The following is a 27,510-nucleotide window of genomic DNA, read 5'->3' on the forward strand; positions in this document are numbered from 1 at the left end:
AAAAAGAGAGACCCAGCAGAGTAATCTTGTGAAAGAAAGACAAATCAAGACGGATGAAAATTGTTACATATAATTGGATTTAACAAAGAGCTTATCAAATAATGAGACCAAATAAGAAGTTCGGTTTTAAAAGAGGAAAATAAAACAATAGCTAAAATGCTGAGGAAAGAAGGTAGGATTGAAAGAATTTTTGTCGTTTGGGTGTGTTTGTTGCATTTGGAAGACATGAAAATGTTTAAAAGAACAGAATCAATGCAGAGGAACTCTGGCCTCTCAGCTCACCGACTTCATCACATTCAAAGGTGTCTTTTCCATTTTGGCCACAGTTTAGATCATCACTATCATCTCTAAATCCCTGAAATGCAAGTACACCCCTCTCTGATCACAACTTCTTATCCTTCTAGCATACTCCAGCACCTCACTATATCTCTCGCGATCACAATTAGACTTGCAGTCCACTGGTTGTTGTAATTCTTCCCTCGCCAAAAACCATCCCCCTCACAACACACACAAACACACACACAGTTTAGATTTTAGGCCCCATCACTTTGACTATTCATACTCCCTTTTGTTATTCCATCTACCAAAACCCAACTCAGCACAGTCCTACCCTAAACTTGCCTATACCCAGAATGCTGATCACACAAATCACACAGAACTGGTCGATAAAACTAAGAATTCGTAATTGCTATTCCCAAATGGACCTAAATTTACCTGGCAAGCCTTTGTTTCCCTACTCTGTTATCCACAGTGATGATTTTAAATATTCTCCCTATCACTCAGATTTCACTTTCTCCCCGCTATTTCCTGGGCAGCAGAGATAACATCACCATGTATTTGACAAAGAAAGCAGAAGCCAACAGTCAGGAATCCAACTTTTCTTCACCAAATCTATAAAACTGATTCTATACTTACCTCTTTTTTCTTTTTCATTTTTTATAATGTAAGAGATCCTCCATATATCAATTAGATCATCTGGATTCCATCCCTTTAACTCTGTCAAGAGCCCTGTATTATACTCCACTTTCCTGTTACTTTAATCTTTTTCTAATGACTCTTTCACACTAGCATTTAAGCATCTCTTCCACCTCACTGAATATTACTGTCATTTTTTCCTTGTCATTCATAATCCAATCTACTTTAATCCAGCCTCACAGCTCTTCTAAAACTATTCTTATTAAGGTTATAAATGACATCCTTGTAGCTAAAGACAGCAAATAACCTATGGGCTCTAGCTTACTTGGTCGCAGCATCCCACACTCTTATTTCTCCTTCCTGTTTACCCAGTCTCTCTAACTACACCTTCTCAGTCTCCTTTGTAGGCTTTCCTCCTCCATCCAAACCCAAATGATGCGTTCATCAGGCTCTGTCCTAGGCCCATCCCTATGGAATCTTACCCCTTCCAAAGGTAACTAATACCTTCTAAATGTTTATCCCCAGTTGTGTCTTGTTTCTAAGCTCCAAGAGCCAAATATTTGTATAACTACAAGCCACTTATAATTATTTCTTCAATGGCTTCCTTTCCACCAATTATAATAGACTTGAAGTCAGGAAAGCCATTTTTCTTATCTAATCTCAGCACTTTGTAAAGTTGTTTATACATGGTAGCTGTTTATTAATGAATAAATTACTAAAACGGAAGAAAAGAGGGACCAAGGAAGAAATGTGCAAATTAGGTAAAGTCAATTTGAATAGTGTTTCCCTTTTGGTGCAGGTTGGGTAGTGACTATGGGAGCAGACACAAGGAAAGTATCTGGGTTACTAGACTTGTTCTATATCCTGAACTTTTATGATTACAGTCACAAAAAATTTTCAACTGTGTAACTAAGCCTTACCTATTTTACTGTATATAAATTATACCTCAATAATAAGGGAAAAGGAGGAAGAATGGTATGGAACAAACAAGAAAGGGAAAAAGATAAAAAGGAGGAAAGAGAGTGGCACTTCCAGATGACACAGGCTTCAAAAGGGCAGAAAGTGTGGGTCTGAATAAAGACGGGAGGGAAATATCTCTAGGTGTGGCAATGTGGAGGCAAGAGAAAGCCAATCACATTGATGATTCTGAGATGGAAAAAGTAAATACTGCTCACTTGAAGGGGCTAAAATCTTCCTCTTGGGGAAAAAACCCAGTAGTCAAAGCAAGGCTGAGAGGAGCCACAGAGAAGAAGAAATTTCTATTGTGAAGAGGTTGAGGGTATTAGTCTTGTAATTGACTGAAATTCCAAGTGGCACATTTATAGAACAAACTAATTTTTTGAAAGAGAATGTTATTTATAGTTATACAAATCATAAAAATATACCTTTGTTGCATATGTAGGTTTTTCTATTGCTTCATCACCAATGAAGAAGTCTAGGTCATCAACACCTTTCATCACCCTCCTTTGAGCTTGATCACCCACTTTTGCTGACTCCTTAATAGCAATACCTTTAAAATAGAAGTTATTTATACATGTCAAAAATTGTATTTTTTTCAAGTGAGACAAATTTTTCACTTGTATTTCTTCCGTAATAAAGTGTTACTAAATAGAACGTGATCTAGTATATTTAAAGTGTCAAATTAAAGCAAAAAGGTCATTAAAAAAAAAAGACAAAATTCATCTAACACAATAAAAACTCAACTTCCACCCAGAGACAAGGCCTCAAGTGTAAAAAGCACCCCCCCCCCACAAAAAAAGTACTGCTGTGGGAATGTTTCAGCTATGTTTTTAAAAACTATGTGAGATCTATTTTGATTTGAGTAAAATTATAATTTCACCAAGTCAACCTATGCTTGATGGACAATCAGAAAGAAAAAACTGAAAAACAGTTATAAAAGTAGGAAAATTGCACGGGGAATTTATTTTTAAAGCTTTCTTCATATTTCTATCCTATTCGCATTATTATGAGCTAGTAATTTAGGTATAACACTGGCATAAAGACCTGATAAACTTAAATCACATATACAAAAGGAAATTTCAAATCATTTAGGTAAAACCCACAACAATCTCCTTATATAATTTCAGAAATCCAGCATACAGTTCTAGACCTAAAACTTGTATATTTCTTAATTAAGTTATAAATTTCTGAATCCTTCAAGTTAAACAGTTCTTCATTCAAAATATCTGCCTGGGGACTTCACTGGCGGTCCAGTGGTTAAGAGTCTGTGCTTCCACTGAAGGGGATCTGGGTTCCATCCCTGATCAGGGAACTAAGATCCTGCATGATGCACAGTACGGCCAAAAATTAAAAACAAAAAAAAAATCTGCATGCACATAAGCTGATGTGGCACCCAACTGTTACACTTTCATTTAATAACAATTTATATCCTTAACAAGGTAGGTAGAAAATACTGAAGGAAATTCTAAATCCAATCTACTTCTAAATGTTAGAAAGCTTCTCTAGCAATTTATTTACAATGTACACAGACATCAGATGGCTCACTATAAACTTCCTAAAAAACAAAGATTATGAAAATAACTTTGAACCATATCCACAGGTTTTCCAGATCAAATATCCGTGCTCATCAGTGGCAGTGATTATATTGACTCATTATAAAACTACACCTGCAGCATTAAGACTGGCTGCGTGAAAAAAAAACCCAAAATCAAAAACCTTCTTTCATACACAAATGGATTTTTAACATGCCACAGCTTCTCATAAGACAATGAAAACTAAAACTGCAAATTTTGGCAGAAAGGTGAAATAGAGAAAGGATACAATGGTGATGAGAACCCAAGGTTCAAAAGTTCAAAATTATATGGGCTTCCAACAAAGACTGAACACAGCCACTTAAGAACATAAGCAAAACCAAACTTTACAAGGATGAGAGTTAACGTATCAGTAATCTCCTGAAATAAATGTTTAATCACAACATAATGTTTTATAAAAGATTATAAATTAAGAGATTACAAAATCAGCATTTTATGGGTTGAACTGTGTACCCCCAGAAAGATATGTTTAGGTCCTAACTTCTAGCACCTCAGAATGTGACCTTATTTGGAAATAGGGTCTTTCAAGTTAAAGTGAGGTTAGCAGGATGGGCTATAATGCAATGACTGGTGTTTTTATAAAAATAGGAAATTTGGACATATCCACACACAGAAGAAAAACAATATGAAGACACACAGGGCAGCCATGTGACTGGAGTGATGCATATACAAGCCAAGGAACATCAAGGACTGTCAGCAAACACCAGAAGCTTTAAGAGGCAAGGAAGATTTCTCCCCTAAAGCTGTCAGCAAGATCTTGGTCCTGCTGACACCTTGATTCCAGACTTCTCCAGGACTGTAAGTTTCTGTTGTTTTAAGTCACATGGTTTTTGGTACTTTGTCTCGGCAGCCTTGGGAAACTAATACAACCAATACACAACGGTATAATACTAAACTCAAATATAACTAATGTCAAGTACTAGTCCACAAAAGTACTTCTATTTTAGTCAGCAATAGAGGCAATATTTGTTGTCAAAGTCTTAAACAACAAACTATCAATATGTTTATATATAAATGTGGGACAAAAGTAAAAAAACAAAACAAAACAAAAAAGCAAATCTGTCCCTCAGTGTAGACAACAAATATGCATGAATAAAACATAAAGAAAAAGACAACAGTACTGCAAATTAAGACCACTGTATTCCTATGAATGAGCAACAGTGTCCCCTAACATCTATTCCAGGCATTAAAGAATTAGACTTAGGTAACAGCCTAAATTCTTAGATGGTAAGAATTAGATTATTAGATAATAATCCCTAGAGAAGTATACCAAAAGTATATCAGAAGTGCAAAAGTCAAATAGGTTTGTTTCTAGAGAGTGAAAGTATGTACTAGCTCCCCCTTTAAAGACAATTTTGACACACGCTTCACACATTTTAAATTTTGTTCTTACTATATATAAACAACAAAACAATCAACCTGTTCAAGTCTGATGAGTACCCAATTGAGACTAAAGATCTGCAGCTTTGGGCAAGCCCAGTAATTTCTACCTCATTCTCAACTTCACAGATTTTGAATCCTAAGCTGCTTTCACTATTCTCTGCATGTTTATTTTTCCATTCCCTGCTTATTTTCATAAGTTAATAAGAATACACAAAAATATTCAAACAGTCTAATACTAGCAATACTAGAACTATCTAGGAGTTAGCACCACCAAGGAATGGCTCAAAAGGTTTATCATCTGAAATGCTAAAGTCTTAACTTGGCACAGGTCAGGTGGTTCAGAAATGTTACTACATTATGTACAAAAGGTGAATTGTCTAAAAGTCAGAAGCCCAGAACAGGTTCATCTAGGAACACATACATAGCCCAGGCTAACAAATATGAGTGCTAAGAAACCAAGTGTGAGAGTATTTTTTAAAAACTTCTGAAAGACAAACTATTGAAAGTCAGCTAAAGTGAAGTTAACAGAAATAAGATAAAACAAAAACAATGTAAGTATGGTTATAAGATGTCAGAAAACAGCTGAAGTCCGCATCTCTAAAGATGAGATGCCATCCTTATTTTGAAACATGAGCTCTTGTCAGGGATGTCAACAAGCACGAGTCCTGCAAACAATCACATCCACAAACCAAAGGATAGCCTTTGTAGGCATGTGATGGGGAATGCATTACTTAATAGTAACACACACACATTATTAACAGCAATACCCTCAAAGCAGAAAACTGTTTAATTATCAACTCATTCATTTTTGTCTTTAAAAAGGTATTTGGCAGATCTGGTAAATGAAGAGCTAAACAGAGATCTGAAATGAATGGTCAGAGGTACAGAAATGAGGCCATGCTTAGAACTTGGCAAACCATGTTTTTAAAAGACTAAATCTTACAGAGTGTCAAAAATGATTATTTATTTTACTTTATTAAAAGATATTAAATCAGTTTATTTGTGACTTAAAAGAAATACTTACAGGAAGGGATGATAAACTGTGGTTCTGTATTTCCAGCATATCCTAGTTTTGTATACCTGAAAAACATAAAGAATTTCATAAGGATTTCACAAATATCTCAGCAATTATGAATTTAATTCTTAGATGTCCATTTGTTATAAAGTGAGATTCCACTCTGGGTAAATACTATACAAAATTCCATCGTTTCAGTTCATTTAAACATCTCTGCTTTCAAAATTATATCAAAATTATAAATACCCATAGCTTTTAACCAGGAACTGCACTTCTAGAAACTGATCCTACAGGGATATTCATACATGTACAAAATAACATATAACAGGGCCTTTTGCAACAATCTTGCTTATAATAGCAAAAGACTGGAAATAAACAGCCATCAAACTAGTTAAGTATGCTTCGTTTATACTACAGAATATTAGGCAGTTATTAAAAAAGAGATTGAAGAAGCTCCTTATGTACAGATATGGAACAATCTCCAAAACGTATTGTTCACTGAACAAAAGCAAGGTACAGAACAATGGTTCAACTATGTGATATTTGTATAAAAGTAAAGGGTAGGGGTAAAACATGTAAAACACAAGCTGCTCATCTCCTTACACGGCCCTGCAATAAACCTTTCTCTGCTCCAAACTCCGATGTTTCGGTTTGGCCTCATTGTTCAGTAGCACCTTCAGAAAAACTCTTCCTTCTACAGCTAGTAGACACTTTGATAACCTTTCCTTCCCTTAAGCTTTAAACATGGGATTAAACAGCTTGGATTTTTCTTAAATCTGCCATTTGGATAATTGGATTATTTAGTATAGGAGTCAGACATGGGACAAACGTTCACATTTGGAAGTTACTTACTCAAATTGACTACAGATCCATACAATTGCTATCAAAATCCCAACAATGTTTTTTTGGGAGAAAGAGAAAATCCATCTTAAAATTCATATGGAATCTCAAGGGACTATGAATAGCCAAAACAATCTCAAACAAAGTTGGAGGTCTCATACTTCCTGATTTAAAAACTTAGTACAAAGTTACAGTAACAAAAGCTGTGTGGCACTGACATAGAGACACACAGACTAATGGAACAGAACAAAGCCCAGAAATAAATCCTCCCATATATGGTCAAATAATTTTTGACAAGGGTGCCATAACCATTCAAACAGGGAAAGGATAGTCTTTTTGAGAAAGGGTGCTGGGAAAACTGGATATCCATTATTTAATGAACATGGACTTTTATCTTATACCACATACAAAATTTAACTCAAAATGGATCAAGACCTACGTATAAGATCTAAAACTATAAACCTCTTAGAGGAAAATATAGGGGACAAAGCTTTATGACATTAAATTTGGCAAGGATTTCTTGGACATGACACAAGGAGGCAACAACAACCATAAAAAATAAACTGAACATCATCAAAATTAGTAACTTTTGGGTACCAAAGGACACTATCAATAGTGTGCAAAGGCAACCCACAAAATGGAAGAAAACAGTTACAAATCATATATCTGATAAGGAGTTAATATCCAGAATATATAAAGAACTCCTACAACTCAACAACAAAATAAACAACCCAGTTTTTAAAACAGGCAAAGGACTTGAATAGACGTTTCTCCAAAGGAGATATACAAAAGGCCAACAAGCACATGAAAAGATGCTCAACATTATTAATAATTAAGAAAATTCAAATCAAAACCAAAGTGAGATACCACTTCACATCCATTAGGATGGCTATTACCAAAACATCAAAAACAAACAAAAATATCAGTGAGGATACAGAGAAACTGGAACCCTTGCACACTGCTGATAGGAATGTAAAATGTTGCAGCTGCTACAAAAAACAATATGGCAATTCCTCAAAAAATTAATTACCACGAAATCCAGCAATGCCATTTCTGGGTATATACCAAAAAAAAACAGAAAGCAGAGGCTTCAACAGATTTTTGTACACCAATGTTCACAGCAACATTATGCATAATAGACAAAAAGGTGGAAGCAATGCAAGGGTCCACTGACAAATGAATGGATAAACAAATGTGGTATATACATACAATGGAATATTAGTTAGCCTTCAAAAGGAAGGAAATTCTGACACATGCTACTACATACAATATGAATGAACCTTGAGGACATCATCCTAAGTGAAATAAGCCAATCACAAAAGGTCAAATACTATATGATCCCACTTAAATGAGGTATCCAAAATAGTCAAATTCACAGAGACAGAAGCTGGATGGTGGCTGCCAGGGATGGAGGTGGGGTATGGTTGTTACTGTTTTATGGGTACAGAGTTTCAGTTTGGGAAGATGAAAAAGTTCTGAAGAAGAATGGTGGTGATAGTTGTGAATGTACTTAATGCCACTAAAATGTACACTTAAAAATGGTTAAAACTGTCAATTTTATGTTGTGTATATTTTACAACAATTTTCTTAAACAGCTACGTAAACTTGACAGCTACTGGGGAAAATAATTAAATTCTGTACATATCATACATGTTAAAACAAAATAAATCTAAATGGATGAAATATTAAAACAGGGTAGGGAAATAAACCAAAAACTTTAAAAGGTAATGCAGGATAACTTCTTTATAACCCTGGAACAGGGGAGTCTTAGTAACTATAATTCAAAATCCAGACATTAAAAAAAGACTGATACTCCAATTATGTGAAAATTTAAAAGTTCTTCACAAAAACATACCAAAAGTAGCCAAAAGAAAAATGACCAAAAGAGAAAAATTATCTGCACTCAGAGACAAAGAGTTAATCACCTTAATATATAAAGGATATCTAGGAGGTGATGTCAACAAGGGAGGGAAATAAGGAGAGAAGAAAGTGAAAGGTAAAAGACAATAACCATTCAAAGAAAAAGAAATATAAATGGCTATAAACGAAAAGATGCTCAACTCTGTGGGGTAAAAAAAGAAAAACAAAGGGAAGTTAAAAGTACACTGAGGAGGGCTTCCCTGGTGGCACAGTGGTTGAGAGTCCGCCTGCCGATGCAGGGGACACGGGTGTGTGCCCCGGTCTGGGAAGATCCCACATGCCGCGGAGCAGCTAGGCCCATGAGCCATGGCTGCTGAGCCTGCGCATCCGGAGCCTGTGCTCCACAACGGGAGAGACCACAACAGTGAGAGGTCCGCATACCGCAAAAAAAAAAAAAAAGTACACTGAGGTATACTTCATACATTCCTAGTTGGAATGATAGAAAATAATCAAAATCATTTGTAAATAAAACAGCCACTTTGGAAAACACTTAAACATTCACTTACCATATGACCCAGCAATTCTAATTCTAGGTATATACCAAAGAAAATATGTCCCCACAAAGAAGTGTAAACATTTGTTCATAAGAGCATTATTCATAATGGCCGAAAACTGGAAGCACAGTATACTCATCAAGAAAACAGATAAGCAAAGCTTGATATATTCATACAAACCAAAATTATTCCATCTATGAAGAATCATGAAAACGTAACCCATTCTCTAAGGAAAAGATACTCAACAGAAGACGAAATGACACAGTGTTGGAATTATCAGATAAAGACTTGAAAGCAGCTGTGACTATCACAATGAAATAGTAATGACTAATAGTAAATATCACAGAAACTCTAAAACTATTAAAAAGAACAAATGAAAATTACAGAACTGAAAAATGCAAGGCCAGGTATAAAAAATTCTCTGGATGAGCTAAACAGCAGAACAGAGGAAATAATCAGTGAACTTGAAGGCAGATCAGTAAAACTCATTCAGTCTGACAAGAGAGGGGAAAAAAATTAAAAAGAGAGACACAAAGTGAAAAGAATAGACCCTCAGAGACTTGGGGAACAATATCTGAAAGGTGACATAGGTTCCAGAAGGAAGGGAGAGAGAGAGAGAGATGCAGAATAAATCCAAAGAAAACTATACCTAGGCACATCATAATCAAACTACTGAAAATCAATGATAAAGAAAAATCTTGAAAGCAGCCGGAGAAAAATGGCTCATTAACAGGAAACAAAAATTCAAATTACTAGCACCTTCTTATGAGAAACTATGGAGGCCAAAAGACAGTGGAATAACATTTTTTAAGTCTGAAGGAGGTGCAAATATAGTCAGCCCAGAAATCTTTTAAGAGCAAAAATATCCTTCAAAAATGAAAGTGCAATAAAGACATTTTTCAAATAAAAGAAAACTCATTCTCCAGGATAGATCACATCTTGGGTCACAAATCAAGCCTCAGAAAATTTAAGAAAACTGAAATCCTATCAAGCATCTTTTCTGGCCACAATGCTATGAGACTAGAAATCAATTACAGGAAAAAAAACTGTAAAAAACACAAACACATGGAGGCTAAACAGTGCACTACTAAATAACCAAGAGATCACTGAAAAAATCAAAGAAGAAATAAAAAACATAGAAACAAATAACAATGAAAACACGACAACCCAAAACCTATGGGACGCAGCAAAAGCAGTTCTAAGAGGGAAGTTTATAGCAATTCAATCTCACTTCAAGAAACAAGAAAAATCTCAAATAAACAATCTAATCATACACTTAAAACAACTAGAGAAAGAAGAATAAAGAAAACCCAAAGTCAGTAGAAGAAAAGAAATCATAAAGATCAGAGCAGAAATAAATGAAATAGAAATGAAGAAAGCAAAGATCAATAAAACTAAAAGCTGGTTCTTTGCGAATATAAACAAAATTGATAAACCCTCAACCAGACTCATCAAGAAAAAAGGGACAGGACGCAAATCAATAAAATTAGAAATGAAAAAGGAGAAATCACAACTGACATTGCAGAACTACAAAGGATTATATACATGGAATCTAAAAATAAATAAATGGTACTGATGAACCTAGTTGCAGGGCAGGAATAAAGAGGTAGACATAGAGAATAGACTCGATGACATGGGCCGGGAGGGTGAAGTGAGAGTAGCATCGACATATATACACTACCAAATGTAGAACAGTTGGCTGGCGGGAAAGCAGCAGCACAGCACAGAGAGATCAGCTTGGTGCTTTGCGATGACCTAGAGGGGTGAGACAGGAAGGATGGGGGGGAGACTCAAGAGGGAGGAGATATGGGGACATGTGTGTGCATATGGCTGATTCGCTTTGTTGTGCAACAGAATCTAACACGGTATTGTGAAGCAATTATACTCCAATAAAGATCTATTTAAAAAAATGAAAAAAGAAAAGAAAACTCACTGCCATCAAACCTGAGCTAAATAAAGTTCTTCAGGCTGAGGGGAAACGATACCAGAGGGAAACTGTGGTATTAATGAAGAACATCAGAAATGGGAAACAGCTAGGTAAATGAGACTTTTTTCTGCTTAATTTTTTAACACACTTTTGACTATTTAAAGCAAAAATCAAATTATCTTGTGGGGTTATAACATATGCAGATATAATACCTATGATAACTATAGCATACAAGGACAGTAGGGTAGAGGGAGTGTCAAGAGAGTTAACAGATCTACAGAGAGGCATGGTTTCTACTCTGCATAAAGTTTTAAATTATTAACTCTAAGTAAAAAAATAAATAAGACGGTATACCAAAATTCAACTGTACCAATTTTTACGTTAAATGTAACACACTACAGTCTCCAATTAAAAGGGAGGAAGGAAGGGAGACAGAAGAAAGAGAAAGGAAGAAAGAAAAAGGAAGAAAGCCCCAACTATATATTGTCTGCATGATATGCACTTTAGAGATGGAGAATGAAGAAAGATGGATGGAAGGCAAATAGTAAACATAACTCTGAAGTGGCTGTATTGATATCAGATGAAACTTCTTGAAGAAAAAGAGTTAACACCAGAGATAAAGAGAAATTTTATAATAATAAAAGGATAAATTCATCAAGAAGACATAACAATCTTAAATGTACATGTGCCTATTAACAGTTTAACGTCAAGCATGGTTTAATAGTACAAAAATCAAGGCTCTACTTTTTAGAACACCTCAATGAATTTCACTGGTTGGAAGACTACCCTATTTCCCTTCCCAGACTCATCTAAGTACCCACAATACAATTTCATAATCCTCAATCCCTGCAATATACTCTGTCTGAAGTAGAAAGAATCACTTTATATAAAGCCTTGATAATTATATTTAGGAACAAAAAACATAAATCCTAGCTCTTACAAAATATAAATGCTCCATCCTTCTTTTCATTGTTGCTCTTGTTTTATTTTATCCTAATCCTTTTTTTCCTCAAAGGCCCTTTTCAAATCTTCCATTTTCATCGGTCCTTTGGGAACACATCTGATTTTCACAGTATGATTCCCAGGCAAAATTAGTACAGTCCTAATACCTTCCAACTTGCAGTTCCTTAAAAAATTGTGCGTGTGTATGTGTTTTCCTGCCTATGTACACGTGTGTCTATTTTTAATATTAATTACACTATACTTTATTACTTTGAAATATCTCGAGAATACTTTCACATCTAGTCCTAAACAGGGAAAATATATTTTGTGAATACCTTGATACTTTCATATCAAATATTTTTATGTCAATTGTAAACAAAAATTTACATATATATAGAGAAAAAATAAAACTACATAGGAATAATTCTATTATATAATGCTAGAATATACATACACTTTGTCTTCTGGAAGTCTACACAAGAAATAGTAAATTCTGATTATCTACAGATAGCAGGATGGGAGAATTTTGTTTTTCAAATTAGTACTTGTCTTAAATGGTCTAACCATGCACTAAATTATTTTTTAAAAGAATTTTTGAATAGGTAACATTAGCCCATGATAAAAATTTTAACAAATAAAACAAGAAGAAGTACTAAAGTAAGTTTCCCTACCACATAAAAAGTACTAAAGTAAGTTTCCCTACCAGGCCTATCTCCTAGCCACCCCACTGCTAACCCAAGAGGCAATCACTTATGTATTCCAGAGATAATTCATGCATAGAGAGGCATGTATGTTACTTTAATTTAAAACATGTCATTGGGTTATCCGGGTAGTGAAATCATTAATCTACTTCACTTCTTTATGCTTTCCTATACTTAAATAAGAAAGTGTCATTTTCTAAGTGGTGTTTAAAAAGAGACCATAAAATGAAAAAGACAAAGCTACCCTAAGTTTATGAAATTCATAAGGGCAATATAATACTTTGAAAAACTAAGCCAAATTTTTTCTTTGTGGCCCAGGGAAGCAAGTTAAATATACAGAAAATCTCCCTGGACTGTGGTAGCAATGAGAAAAGATCTACAATGCTGGTTTTGGTCAGCAAAGTTGGAAATTGCTTTGAGAAAGGAATACAGTAAAGGAGAGAATTCAAAAGCACTTTTGAAGTTATCAAAGTGATTAGAAGAACAGCAGTGGAAATGTAATAATGTTAGGAGAGAGGGAAAGCTCGGATTGATAGAAATGAACAGCAAAAAAAAAAAATGAATTTTATACAAGAAATGGTTACTTTATTGTGGTCCTAACTGCCTCTGGGCAGGGGGGAAAGTGGATTTGAGGAGAGCCATTTATAATGTTGTTTCAGTCTTAAAAAACAAAAAGAAATGAATCATTACCAGGTAATGATTCTGATAAACAGGGGTATATGTTATATTATTCGGTATACCTTTCTAAAAGGAAGAAATTTATTTATGGAAAGAATATTTTTAAGTAGTAAAAGCAGTAGCATCCCTCATGTTGGATATTATTTTTAATTCTGCAAATTCATGTTTATTTATTGAAAGCATGTAGTTGATTTGACAGAGTACTTTTTTATTTAATACAATGGTTCACTTTTCTTTTTGCTTTGAAAAACCTTATCAAGCAAAAAACTACTTGAAGATCCCAATACATTACAGACATTGAACCAATAAATGAGAACAGAATCTTTAAAAAAAAAAATTACATTTCAAAAATGAACTGGAATAAAAAGCTAGGACAAAAATCATTCCAGAAAAGAACAAATATGTACCAAAGCTATTACGCTAAATATGGTGTGTGACTCTGCAGACTACCTAAGGGAGAAACAGCAGTAGAGTTTTAACTTTCAATGTTTCAACAATTTTAAACCATACAACAAAATGAATATAAGACCCTAGAACTTTAGGGTGGATAGAACCTTAATAATAGTACAACCCATTTTCCAAAATTTCTTGGTATTGAGAACCACTAATTTAAAGTTGGAAGAATTTTATCTCAATATGAATGACCAGCTTCCACCCTAACATACTATAAAAACAAAGTAAAGTACACATAGAGATTTTTACATAACAAGCATATAATTTTCAAATTTTAAGTGAAAATGGAGGTCTACAAATGAATCCGAATGCCAACTTTCATGATATCTCAAGTCTCAGCTTAGCTATATAGTTTTCTTCCTACTTGTAGTGTGAGGAACTTTTAGCACAAGAATGTAATGGCTAATTCACAGGGAATTAGCTATAAAGATAACTGGCAATTTTTTAAAAAGCATTTCCATTTCCAGTTCCCTCCAATGTTCTTCTCATTACATGAAAGTCACTATTTAACACAAAAAGACTGACAAGACTGTTGAGTGGAAGAACCTGGATTCCTAAATGTCAACAGAAATATTCTCCCAGTTCTTCCAGATCTAAAACTTAAAATCTAATAATTCCTTTTCACTCTTAGGGAGGAAAGAACATGGACCACAGAATCAGAAAATCATGAGTGAAATGTCTGTTCCACCATTTACTGTCTTGTGATTATAGACTTTATTCCTAAGGAATAAAACCAAATTTGCAAGGCAGTCACGACAATTAAGATAACAGTGGATGGCACTCACTAAGTATTCAGTAAACATTTCCTTCCCCAGATCATTTTCCTTTATCCAGAGTCCTTTTTTTCCTTCTATCCACTCCCATAATTATTCTTTCAAAGACTCTTGGCGATGTTTTCCCAACCTCTTTGCTACTAACCAGTCCAAGAGTCCACCACGAAACATGTAGACTACAGCAGTCAATACTTGTCCCACGACAGAAGCCAGTCACAAATGGCCACAAGTTGTATAACTCCATTTATATGAAATAGCCAAATAGGCAAATCCACAAGGATAGAAAGTAAATTAGTGGTTGCCAAGGGTTGAGGGTGACGAGAATGGAAAGTTTCTGCAAATGGGTATGAAGTTTCTTTTTGGTGTGATAAAAATGTTCTAAAATTGACTGTGGAGATGGTTGCACAACCTGGTGATATACTATAAATCACTCAGTTATACACTTTAAAAGGGTAAATTTTACGGTATGTGAATTATATTTCAATAGAGCTGTTAAAAACAAAATAAAATAAAACACTAGACTCAGACTAATACTGCATAAATTTAACTTTTATCAGTCTTCTGCTTAATGATTTACATAATCAACTGCCCATCAAATCATTCCAAACAATTGTGTTCCATTTAAACTCCTTCTGAAATAAGGCAGGATAATTAATAAATAAAATACTTGCTGTCCCAAAGCTCCCAATAGGAATACCTCAATTCCCGGTAGGGCAATCTCCTAACTGATCCCTCCCTCAAATATTTTGAGACTCCTTCCTGACTTCCCTTCATCAATAAACTATTTGCTGGGCATTATTAAATACTATGCATGAGGCCATAACTTGGAGACTGAACAAAAGACATCCTGCCATCATAAAGCTTTCAACTTAGCTTACACATCTTACCCTGACAAAGTCTTCCTACCCTTCCATCTATCATATCCTATTTATACTTTTCCAAGGATTTGATCAAATTCATAAACCAACCTCCACCTACTACAGCCCTTATTAATCTCCCCAAACAACTAAATACTAAAATGCCATCCTTACTAATGAGAACCTACTCTTTTAGCACAGGGAACTCTACTCAATGCTCTGTGGTGACCTAAATGGGATGGAAATCCAAAAAAGAGAGGATATATGTATAGCCGATTCATCTTGCTGTACAGTAGAAACTAACACAACATTGTAAAGCAACTATACACCAATAAAAATTCATTTTAAAAAAATGTTGGCAATGCCTACATAACCAGAAAAAAAAAAATACTATTTCAGTCCTGGTTTGTGCAGCAGGTCACACTGCTGGTATTTATAATCACCTTCTTTCAACACCCTTGTCCTCACCCAACACTCAGCTCTTCATGGTTCTTTGCCTGAGGAGATGACTCAACATTCATTCTTGAATGCTTTGACCATTAGATGTTCTGCCTCAATTAGGTTATTATAATTATCCATTGACTTTTCTCCCCAGCTTTACTGACAAATAAAATTGTAAGATATTTTAATAAAATAAATGCCATCCTTAATTATTTCACATACATTAGTTTCATCTCTGTAACTTAACTGTAAGCTTCAAGTATAAAACCATGCCATCGCTTTCTGTACATACCAGTGTTCAGCACAGAACTGAAAACACTGTAATAGTGAAATAAGTAATTAATTACTTTCAACACCCTTAATAACTAGAGCCACCATTATTTACTGTATGCCAATTATTTTGCTATGCACTTTACATTATCTCTAATATTTATCATTACCCTGGATGTTCTCTCTTTTTACATATTGGGAAACTGCAACTCAGAGAAGAAACCACTTCAGAGAAATAGCAAAGCTATATTTGAACTTAAGTATCTATCAGCCTCCAGTCAATGCTGGTTTGTACTGTCTCCCTAAAGCATGAGCGATTACATACACAATAAAACCAGAGAAAGAACTAACAGTATAGTTTATCATGCTACCTATGTGATCTCTGGCAAGTAATTTACACTCTGTGTCACAGTTTCATCTGTAAAAGAGAATAACAGTAACTATCTCATAGGGCTAGGTATAAAATGAATTAATATATGTAATGCAATCAAACGAACAGTGTATGGCACATAGTATGCACTATATGACTGTCTGCTATTATTTTTTTATCATCATAAATCACCATAACGAAGTCATCAAATATACTTCCTATTCTCATAAACCTGGTTTATAACAGATTGTGGCTTCATACTACCTACAACATGAACGAAGTTAGTATAGAATTCAAGGCCTTCCAGGCTTCCATAATCCAGCTCCAACATCTTTCTACTTTAACTCAACCCAAGAAGCACTTACTGAGCACCTTCCATATATCAGATTCTTTCACTATTTCCCTGTATCATACCAAACATTTCACTACTTCTCTGTACTATCTCAAACATTACTACTTCCTTGTACTATATCAAACCTAACACACCCAAATTCTACCTTTACACTTCCCACCTCATTATTTCCTCCCACTGTTCTCTCACCTGGTACACTAGTCTTATTTCTGCCTACCAATATTTTACTTATCCTTAAAGGCCTACTTCAATTATTATCTCTATCAGGAAATTTTTTTTTCATGCTCCCTAGAAAATGTAAATTTTCCTTCACCTGTGATTCCAAAAAAATTCATTTTATACCTACCAGAGCATTTGCTATACTGTCATAACCATTTGTGTACATGTGAGCTTCCTAAAGGCAAGCAGCATTTCCTATTCATCTTTATGTTCCCCACAACAAAGGTCCTGCAAAAGTATTCATTTGCGTAGATGACGCTTACTATTCACTGAAGACCAATTTCTCCAACTATAAACAAATGAAATGCATAAGCTATTTCCTCCCTTCCAAGTTTTATATATATGTGTGTGTGTGTATACATACTTATACACACACACACACACATATACATATATATATACACATCCCATTATCTCTTGGGGAAAAAAGTGTAGCTCAAATTCTTTAAATTATATTCCTGGTTTACAATTTCAAAAAAAAATTTAAAAAATAGCCTGTCATTATCAAATAGGTCCTGTTTTCCAAAATACTCCATAATGCCAAATTGCTAGAATATTATACCTCTGTTCTAATGAAAAATCCCATACTACTCACACCACCATCCATTATTCTTAAAAAAAAAAGAAAAGAAAAACTGCTCTTTCAACACGTTTAGGCTGAATTTTTTGGAAAAAGTTTTAATTCAAATTGCTAGTCAGTAATGGATCATGCAGTTATCAAAATGAAATAATAAGGAATTTAAGGCAACATAAAGAAAAATGAGCAACTGACTTCTCCATACTCATCTTTTCCCCTACAGTGAACACTATTTTTTCTGCCAGAATTGAATCACCATTCCTATCCTGAGGGACCCACAGGAGGCAAAACCTCACATCACTTAATAGAAGGAGGGAACTGACGCTGACCCATCCCACTCCTGTCAGCTTCTGTATTTCACATGATCTATGTCTAGCCAATCTGAGCCTCAGTCAGAACTTTCAATCTTGACTGAATAACCAAAAGATGAAGAAATGGTTTAGACTTCGTATTGCTAGTGTCTAGTTGCAGCATTCTGCCGCATGACTGGCAGCAGACTCTTGATACCTGACCTTCCTTTTTCTCTGCTTTTCTGGACCTGGTTCTTCAGCCTTCTCATCAATTTTGTGATCTACATCATATCCCTTCAATAATCCCTTTTTTTTGCTTATGTTAGCTAAAGTTATTTTGTTGTTTGCAGCTAATTTCTCACATATAACCACAAGTTACATCTCTCATTTCTACTTCTCAAGAGTTTGCTCTCAATTTTAAATAGTTTCATTTTATTAAAAAAATCAAAGTTTCGTTTCTAAAATAACTTCCCTGACAGTAAGGCAACTTAAATAAGCAAGGAACATCCCTTTGAAAGGCATTATGGAAGCAATAAAATTCTCAACTAGTCTTTTATACAAATAACAAATTCATCAAGAAAAGGTAGGGAAAAAAGCCCCCCCAAAGTCTCTTTTGCTGTTACCTCTACCTTTTTTGACCATTATGAAACAAAGTTTTAAAAGAAATACCTTCAAACAGGACACATACAAGCTCTTACGTGTGCTTTTTCAATAAAATGCATCCTACTTCATCATATACTCCAGAAATAACAATTCTGTTCATTCTCGTTTAGAAAAAAAAAAACTACTTTCTAATAACCATGTGTTTCCTTTAATCTATATATTCATTATTTGCAGAGTCAAATGTCAAATGTGTACTAAGTCCTCTGAGTCTAACATAAAAATTATTTTTTATAGTCCTATATTCTTAAGTTATTTTTATTCTTAGGTTCAACTGTTTCATCTCTACATTTTATGCAATCATTAGTGAGGAATGACTTTTTTAATGCATCGATTATTTATGTTCAAATTGTAGCTTAATGAATATGTACACCTTCATTTTAAAGTTATATGTAATTAAACATCATTTCCTTAATTGAGCTGTCCTGAATTAACCAGCAATTGTCAGTTTTACCATGGTAGACACAATATGTCTTTATAATATTCAAAGGACTAAATAAATAATTCTATGTCATTTAACTTACATGTGTTTCAGGTTAATAAAATCAAAGAACTGGTCACAAAGACCTCCCTATATAGTTCATATTTGTTAAAAATTAACAGTTCTAAAAGTAGAAATTATTTTTCTAAATATGTAAAAATTTGAACACTCTTCAAAAACTGGATTTAACAATTTAACCACCCTTATTGAATAATATTCCAAGTTGGAGTAGTCTAGTAGTGGGCCCTGGAGTCAGACTGCCTCAGGGTTCAATTTCTATATCTACTACTTAACTATTTACATAAGCAAGTTACTTAAGCTCACCATACCTCACTTTCCTCATCTTTAAAATGGTAATTATACAACAGTACATACCCACTTCGCAGGGCTTCTGAAACTGTTAAACTCTTAAAAGGCCTTGAAATGGCTGATTTGTAAACATTCCATGTAATAAGTCTTTAAATAACTGAAATCCAAAACCTAAAATAAATGTATCTAAGATTTAAATGCCTAAAACAATTAAAAAAGCACATTTCTGTGAAAAGATCATCGATTTTATGAAAACGGTCTCAAACATTGTTGGGGAACACAAAATCACAGGTTCTCATCTGTGCCTTATACTGCACATTTTTATTACAACAGAAACACTAAAGAATTCTGAGGCATGTGTTGCACCACATCTCAAACAAGACTACTTTAACTACAAAAAACATACATGTTACTTCGACTATTAAGAAGAAATTTCTATTACTATAACTCATAAACATGAACTCCTAAGAAAACATAAAAGAATTCAAGAATGCTGTCAACTGACACCTAAAACACACTCCTGAAAGACATTTCTCAACCCTGGACCTCTGTTTAATTTGTAAATAGAGTGGATTAAATTATTTCTCAAATTCTTTTTCAGCTCCATTAACTCTGTGTGAGTAATTAGGCGCTTCTCTAAAGTGTGTCACAAATACACATTAAACGCTATTTTTAATAGCCTCAAAGTAACTGAATTTTTAAAATGCTTATAAGCAGAAAAGCACACTGTATTTTAATTATACTAAACTCTAAAACTTTAAGCAAACACTTGGGTTTTATCATAGACCAATACTAAAAACATAGTTTATATTTTTACAGTTTCCAACCCAACCCTAAACTGTAAGGTATTTTGCATCCTAGTTCCCCCTTTTAAGACTTCCACCCTCCTTGTAGCAACCCCTCATTCACACTAAACCCTGTAACTGAAAAAGTGTTAAAGACATCCTTCACAAGAGTATGGCATTTTCACAAAGGGCAAGAAGCCTTCATTCTCCTTGAAGAACAGCACCAGAACAGATGAAGAAAATGGTCTCTGAGGCACGGGTTAGGGGTAGGGAGGAAGAGGAGGAGAAGGAGGGAAAGAACGTACGTGACACACAAATTCAAGGCTGGTCCCTTCCTGGTTGCAAGGAGGATGCAAGAATGACTTGGGTTTAAATGAACAGTTTGGAAAGGTTTTGAAAAAAATTTTGAAAGAAAATTATTCAAATTCCACAAAGTAGTCCTTTGGAAAAATTAAGATACTATTTGTCTTTCTGCTCTGGTATTAATCAGTTATGCAGGTACCTTTTATACATTTTATGATATAAAGGCCCACATAAAGATATAAAACAAGCAACACAAAAAACAGTATTCATCAGTATCCTATTTTGAAGAACCAAATTTAAAATATTTATCCAATAACATCACCTTATCTTGCACCATTACTTAATAATTCATGAATTTAGAAGTGCTTGGTAAGCTGTAAAGCCTGTTAATGTAGTGTTATTATTTTGCTCTTACCTCTTTATGCTAGTGGCTATCACAGATCCACAGTGTCATAAAAGAGGCTGCAAGTTCCAAAAGAATTGCAGGTGAGCATTGAAACGCTTTTATTACAGGTGAATTTCATTTCAGAAAACATACTGCCTAAAGGTACATTTGAACCCTCCCAGGCTTCTGCTCCTAGTCGGAGCGTTTAGCTGTCTCCACGTGCTGGAGGGGGAGCATTCTGCACAAGGAGGAACACTGGGAGGAAAATTCAGCTCTACCTTGAGCTAAACTCTCCCAAGGACTTACCTCCTAAAAAGTGGGATGAAATCACTCACCACTTCAAGCCACAGTGCTCACTCATTCTTCTCTTTGTGATGCTCAAGAAGCCAGATCACATAACCAAGATTTTTTAAGGAAGATTAATGTTCTTTTTGTTCTCTCTTTAAATTGTCATTTTATTAGCTTCAATTTAAAAATGGTAATAATTATTGTCAAATCCCCACCTTCACTTCTGAAGCTCCTGTATTTTTAACTTCTCCTTAGAATATTTCCAATTATGGATCAATCCAAATTCCAATCTTACTCAGATTCTTAAAACCAACTCCTTATTGTCCCACTCAAACTCAGAATCGGAAATCTTCATTGATTGCTATTTACGATATACTAGAAACAACTGCCAAGTCCTAGCTATACCTCTATCTCTCAAATCAGCAAAAACATTTTGACTGAGCAAAGAACCGGTAGACAAAGCCCACAGGAAATAAGAAAATAAGCATAAGACAATGTGTTCCTTTCCTTAAGGACTTTTCAATTCAATAAAAAAGGGAGCTAACTGATAACAGTAATAATTACATTGTACTGAGCTCTTACTATGTACCAAGCACTGTGCTGAACCATCTTCATGCATTATCTCAAAAAAACAAAAACCCCGTAAGATAGATACTATGATCTCCAAATTACAAAATTAAGACCTGTAGAGTCTGCAGTGTACAAGGTCACACAGCTAGTAAATGGTAGAGCTTGAACTCAAAAACAGCTCTGACTATAAAGCCCTTGCTAACCTTAAATAAACCGTACAAAACAATATAACTGCCAGAAGAAAGGTACAAACAAAAGAAGCAATATTTCCCAAATTTATCTCTTCTGCTTCATTCCCACTGCCAACACCCTATTTCAGAATTTCTGCATAACAGGTGCTGAGAGGACTGCTTAAAAATCATCTAAGAAGGACCTCCCTGGTGGCGCAGTGGTTAAGAATCTGCCTGGCACAGCTTCCCTGGTGGCGCAGTGGTTGGGAGTATGCCTGCCAACGCGGGGGACGCGGGTTCGAGCCCTGGTCCTGGGGGAGCCCACATGCTGCAGGGCAGCTGGGCCAGTGTGCCACAGCTTTTGAGCCTGCACTCTGGAGCCCGCGAGCCACAACTGCTGAGCCTGCGTGCCACGGTTGCTGAGGCCAGCACGCCTGGAGCCGGTGCTCCACAAGGGGAGAGGCCGCCACAATGAGAGGCCCTTGCACCGCGGCGAGGAGCGGCCCCCGGCTCACCGCAGCTAGGGAGGGCCCATGCGCAGCAACGAAGACCCAAAGCAGCCAAAAATAATAAGTAAATAAAATAAATTTAAGAAAAAGGAATCCGCCTGCCAATGCAGAGGACACGGGTTCGTGCTCTGGTCCGGGAGGATCCCACATGCCGCGGATCAATTAAGCCTGTGCACCGCAACTACTGAGCCTGAGCCCTAGAGCCCGCGAGCCACAACTACTGAAGCCCGCGCTCCTAGAGCCTGTGCTCCGCAACAAGAGAAGCCACCGCAATGAGAAGCCCACGCACCACAACGAAGAGCACCTCCCCGCTCGCCACAACTAGAGAAAGCCCACGCGTAGCAACAAAGACCCAACACAGCCAAAAATAAATAAAATTTTTTAAAAAAAGAATAAAGAGTTACCCTCACTAATACAAAGAAAGCAACGTGCATAGGTCTGAAAAGAAGTGCCCATGGTGTAACAAAAAGAACACAGGGCTTAAATACAAAAAAAAAAAAAAAAAAAAAAAAAAAAACCTTAAATACAAATAGCAACTCTCACAACCCACCTACATGACATTAAGAGTAATTTGAATTCTCTGATCCTATTTTCTCACTTGTAATATGAGGTAAAAATAGCTGTCACAAGATTAAATAAGTTAAATAAAAAGCCTGACCAGCAGGTCCTCCTCTAGTGGATCTTTCCCTTCTGTGCTTAAAAGTAAAATTTCTGAACTTTTTTACAATAAGGCTGAAAAGTTCATTAGATTCAATATACACCCAATCCAAAGTCAATATTCCAACACAAAATTGGCAGGCAGGAAGAGATTGGCAGGAAAGGAAAGGAGAAAGATATTTTAGGCAAGACTAAGAAGCTAACTTCTCAACAGGAGCAAGTGTGCTATACTTACTGCAAACAGCATGCAAAAAAAACAAGACCCATGACGGAATAAGAGTTTTAATGAATGTTTTTTGGTAACAAATAGATACTGTGAATGTTTCTGCCCTTGCAGACAACTGGAGAAATAGTATTTTACATATTATGTACAAAATTCACGTAAGAAACATGAACTTCCCACTTATATTTTCTCCCACCCACTCAGCTCTTCCCCACTGCTCTCAAACAAGATCATCCTACCTGTACGAACAGCTAGAATGTGACGACAGGATGAATAATATAAGCTCCTCATCTGCTGACTCCAACAAAATATTTATCCTTACATTTTAAGATTGCTAAGAAGTTTAACTCAGAAATTCCTTAACTCATTCCAGATCTGAACATACCCAAGAGCTCTACAATAAGCCTATAATAACTCTGCTATTATAATCAATGGAAATAATTTACCAGTACAGTATTTATTAGAGAAAAAAAGAGGAAAGACGTAAAAGGGAAGAGAAATTTCACAATGCAAAGCTTTGTAAACATGCTACAACATAATAAAGTAAATAAGGAGTTCCTTTATATGGCTTGAATGTTGAAGAATTCTGAGGGAAAACATGCAAAAGATAATTTAGGATAATCTTAACTTTACAAGTTATTACAACGTTTCAAAAACTGCTTTAAAAAAAAATTTTCCTCACCACTGGTAGCCCATTTGAGTCTGTACCTTAGTTCTTAAGCAACCAGCTCTATCAATAAGAATCTCTGTCCCAAAATTTTATTCTACATTACTATTCCAATACAGATCACCCACCAAAAAAGTATGTAGACATGTTATCAATATGAAAGAAGTATTTTTTTCTAAATTCTTTTCAGAGGAGTTCTCTCTTTTATGATCTGGGCCGGTGATTCTTTATCTTACGTTGAAATAAAAGACTTTTGCTGGAGGAGCTCTAATTTTAAATTTAGGGATTAAGCTTCATGTATCCAAACTCTTACAGCTTTTCTTACCTAAGACCACCAAATTTCATAGATGGCCACTTTTTCCAGTCACCGTTTGCCTAACTTACATTATGAAATGGAATGACCAACTTGATTCCAGTTATAATTTTTCACTTATATTAAGTGGCTAACTGTGATTGATGAATGCATTCTCTAAAGCACAAAGGAACACACAAATTGTAGGTGCACAATTTGCATCTCGGATCATACAGTATTCTGGAACATGAAACTCTCTATTAAGGCCTTATTTAGAGATGCTTATCACAAGCCCAATTTCAATGAGCTATCCTTTAAGTGCTAATAAAGTTGAAGGTGTAACTTTCCAGGATTGCATAATGGGCAACAGGAAAGACCAAAATGCCTTCTGAAAACCAAAATAAATGGATATCTAAAGGTGGAATTTCAGAGACTGACAGATGGTAAAAGGAAGTGAGAAGTATCCTAATCAGTTCCATTTACATCATGAGTGTCCAGCTAACAACCTCTGCCGGTGAGATAAAACTAATGTAATAATGTAAGAGTAACCGCTATATTAAAACAAAAATATCCTAAGCATAGACTGAACCCCTGTCCCCCACACCTCCTGCTCACTCAGTCTGTGTTTTAAATTCAAGGCTGCCCTATCAGAAAGAGGTCACTTAAGGATAGTTAACCTCAATGAAATACCCAGCACACTAATTCAAAAATAACCAAAACTACTGCCAAAGGGAAAAAATAAAGTGAGAAGGAGTTAACACCCTACTTAAGATGTTACCATGTTCTTTATTAGGGCAACAATTATCTACACTAATTTTACTGACAAGGCAATGATTACTAAAGCATAGAATATTAATTATGTAGCAATATTTTTCACTTTAACAAAACATACTTGAAAATCTTTGTTAGTCAGGCTGCCAAATCTAATTTTAAAACTCACCCTACACATAAAACTACTCACCAGCTGGACTAAGAAGGGTGGGGGAAAAAAAAATACTGGTTCAGGGAAATGAAATTGGATTAAGGAAAAAAAACTTTAATTAGCTGTCCATCAAAAAACTACATGGAAGTTTCAAGGCTAAACGAGGCTCGTGTTTCCTATATTACTATTATATTAACATATTAATAAATCGGTTGTTTCCCTATGCACAGCTGGGATTTTGGAAACTGCCACATTTGCATAAAGGTATGAGCATGAAGATTACAGAGAAATGTTAACAGAGAGCAAATAGCGAGGAGCAGACCATCCTTTAAGTAACAATAGTTTGCTGAATAGTAAAAACGGGGGGAAAAGGCTGGCAGTCCACTTCTCACAACAACCCCCCAAACAAAAAATGTGGAGTATTTGGGAAATGAGAGAAGTAATAATATATCAGCAAGGTATACACACGGACAAAAGAAAACACTTCCGATACTGCAACGTAAAGCAGTCACTCTACATTAAAATACTGGCAGTATTTTCTACGTAAGTATAAAACGTGCTGCAACTCTCTAAAATGCCTATTAACACAAAAGGAACGACCACTTTCACGCCATCCTGTATTTGAGTAACCTACACTACAGATCTATGATAAACAGCTCCTTGCAAAGCAAGCACATCCCTTGACAACTCTATCACCTTCCTCGCGCCTTAAGATACCGTCAGAGAATGAACGTATACAACTTAAATTAAGCCTCCTGGGTGCTTCCCTTCCTCCCTCTCCGTGGAACACAAATACATTTTTTTAGGTTCCCATAAACTGACACCCAGCACCAGTAACTCAGCCTATGTGAAAACTGTTTAATTTTGAAAATTCTAATAAGATGTGTTCAGGTTGGAAACGAAAAACTGCCTTATAAGGGTATAAAAGACTGAAAGCAGGAAGCGGCTTTGACAAAACTAAGGAAGTTGCAGCGCGCTTGCTCACTGGGGGACTTTTTCGAGGCAAGAGAAGTAACACATGACATCTTTCTCTCAAATTAAACTGTGACTTGGTTGACCGGTAAGAACGTCGTGGGAGATGAAAAAGACCGGGGGTCGAAAAGCAAGAGGAGGCAGGTGGTCAAATGAAAGCCCCGCTCTAGGTTCCCATTTTCCGAGTCCGACTCTTCCCTTTCCCCACCCACACCCCGGGCAGAGTGTTGTCACAGCAATCTTGCAAAACCTACCAGGAGCGCTTCTCTTTCCTCGCTCCTCTGCCAGGCCAGTCCCCGCGCTCGATGCCCCGCGGTGCCCAAACCCACGGGCAGGAGGCGGCACGCGGGGAAAGGAGGGCTGGGCGCGCCAGGCTCCGCGACCACCCCAACGCGACCGCGGGCTCCGGGAAGGCGACCATCCCCGCAGCTCCGCGGGCGGCGGTGCCCACCGCGGTGGGGGAAGGGCTGGGAGGGGTCGGGCGGAGGAGGCCGCTCCCCGGGGACTTCTCGGCCCCTCGCACCCGGCCGGCTCCCAGAGGGTGAAGCGCGAGGTACGAGGGAGGCCGTAGCTCCGGGCCCCACCCCTCGCCAGCCGGCGGAGCCGGGGTGGACACAGCCGGCAGCGGCAACTCGCGGCACCGTTCATCTCCCGGCCTCCTGCCGGCCCCGCCATTTTCCTCCCTCCGCCTCAGTTTCCCCACCCCCGCCCATCAGTCCCCTTACCCCGTGCCACAGTCCACCACACAGGCCGGCAACCGTCCCGCCATCTTCCTCCTCGCCTGCTGCTGCCGCTGCCGCCGTCTGCTCCGTGCCGGTTGGGGCCAGGGATGGGCGGCGAGAGGTAGAGGCTATCTGACCATCCACGGCCAGGCCGCCCTCTCCGTCCGCGGGGTAGCCGGGAAGCCAAAGCAGTAGCGAGAGAGCAGCAGGTTCGGTCAGCGGCTACCACTTCCGCAACCCGGGCGGGCAGGCAGTCCCCGCCCTGCCCCGCCGCGGCCTCCTCCCCCTCTCTCTCCCCTCCTTCTCGCTCCTGCCCCCACCCTACAACTTCTTCCCCTCGCGCCGCCTTTCCCCGGGAAGCCAAGATGGCTGCCGGTGCCGACGCCCCGGCCAGGCCAGGCCCAGGCCGCGAGCGCTCCCCGTTCTGGCTCCGGGCGGGCGGGGCGAGAGAGCATGCGCAGTGAGGTGCGCCTCCGGCCGCCGCTCCGGTCCCGACGGTGAGGAAGTCCACTTCGGGTGTTCGTCCAGGTAGGGGCGGGGAAGTCGGCCCGAGCCGCCAAGTCTCCTTCTGAAGCTGGAAAGGGCTGATAGTTTCAGTTACTTCTGTGCTTGGTTGAGGGAGGGGT

At 37.0% G+C, this 27,510-nt stretch overlaps 1 protein-coding gene across 4 annotated transcripts in view; it reads right to left on the bottom strand.

Moving 5' to 3' along the window:
* Positions 1–27,250, bottom strand: part of ACTR3 (actin related protein 3) — a 57,419-nt gene extending 30,169 nt beyond the window's left edge. For 2 of the 4 annotated variants that reach the window (XM_065881002.1, XM_065881001.1), the window contains exons 1-2: positions 5,875–5,923; positions 2,301–2,425 (exon numbers count right to left, since the gene is read on the bottom strand). In XM_065881002.1, coding sequence (XP_065737074.1) covers positions 2,301–2,372 — 72 coding nt within the window. In that variant the 5' untranslated portion in view covers positions 2,373–2,425; positions 5,875–5,923. Of the gene's footprint in view, positions 1–2,300; positions 2,426–5,874; positions 5,931–26,887 lie in introns of those variants that run through there. The other 2 variants (XM_065880998.1, XM_065880999.1) reach the window with 2 other exon arrangements.
* Between the last annotated feature and the right edge of the window lie 260 nt (positions 27,251–27,510).

The sequence above is a fragment of the Phocoena phocoena genome, chromosome 7 (genome assembly GCF_963924675.1).
Source record: "Phocoena phocoena chromosome 7, mPhoPho1.1, whole genome shotgun sequence".
Taxonomy (NCBI): Eukaryota; Metazoa; Chordata; class Mammalia; order Artiodactyla; family Phocoenidae; genus Phocoena; species Phocoena phocoena.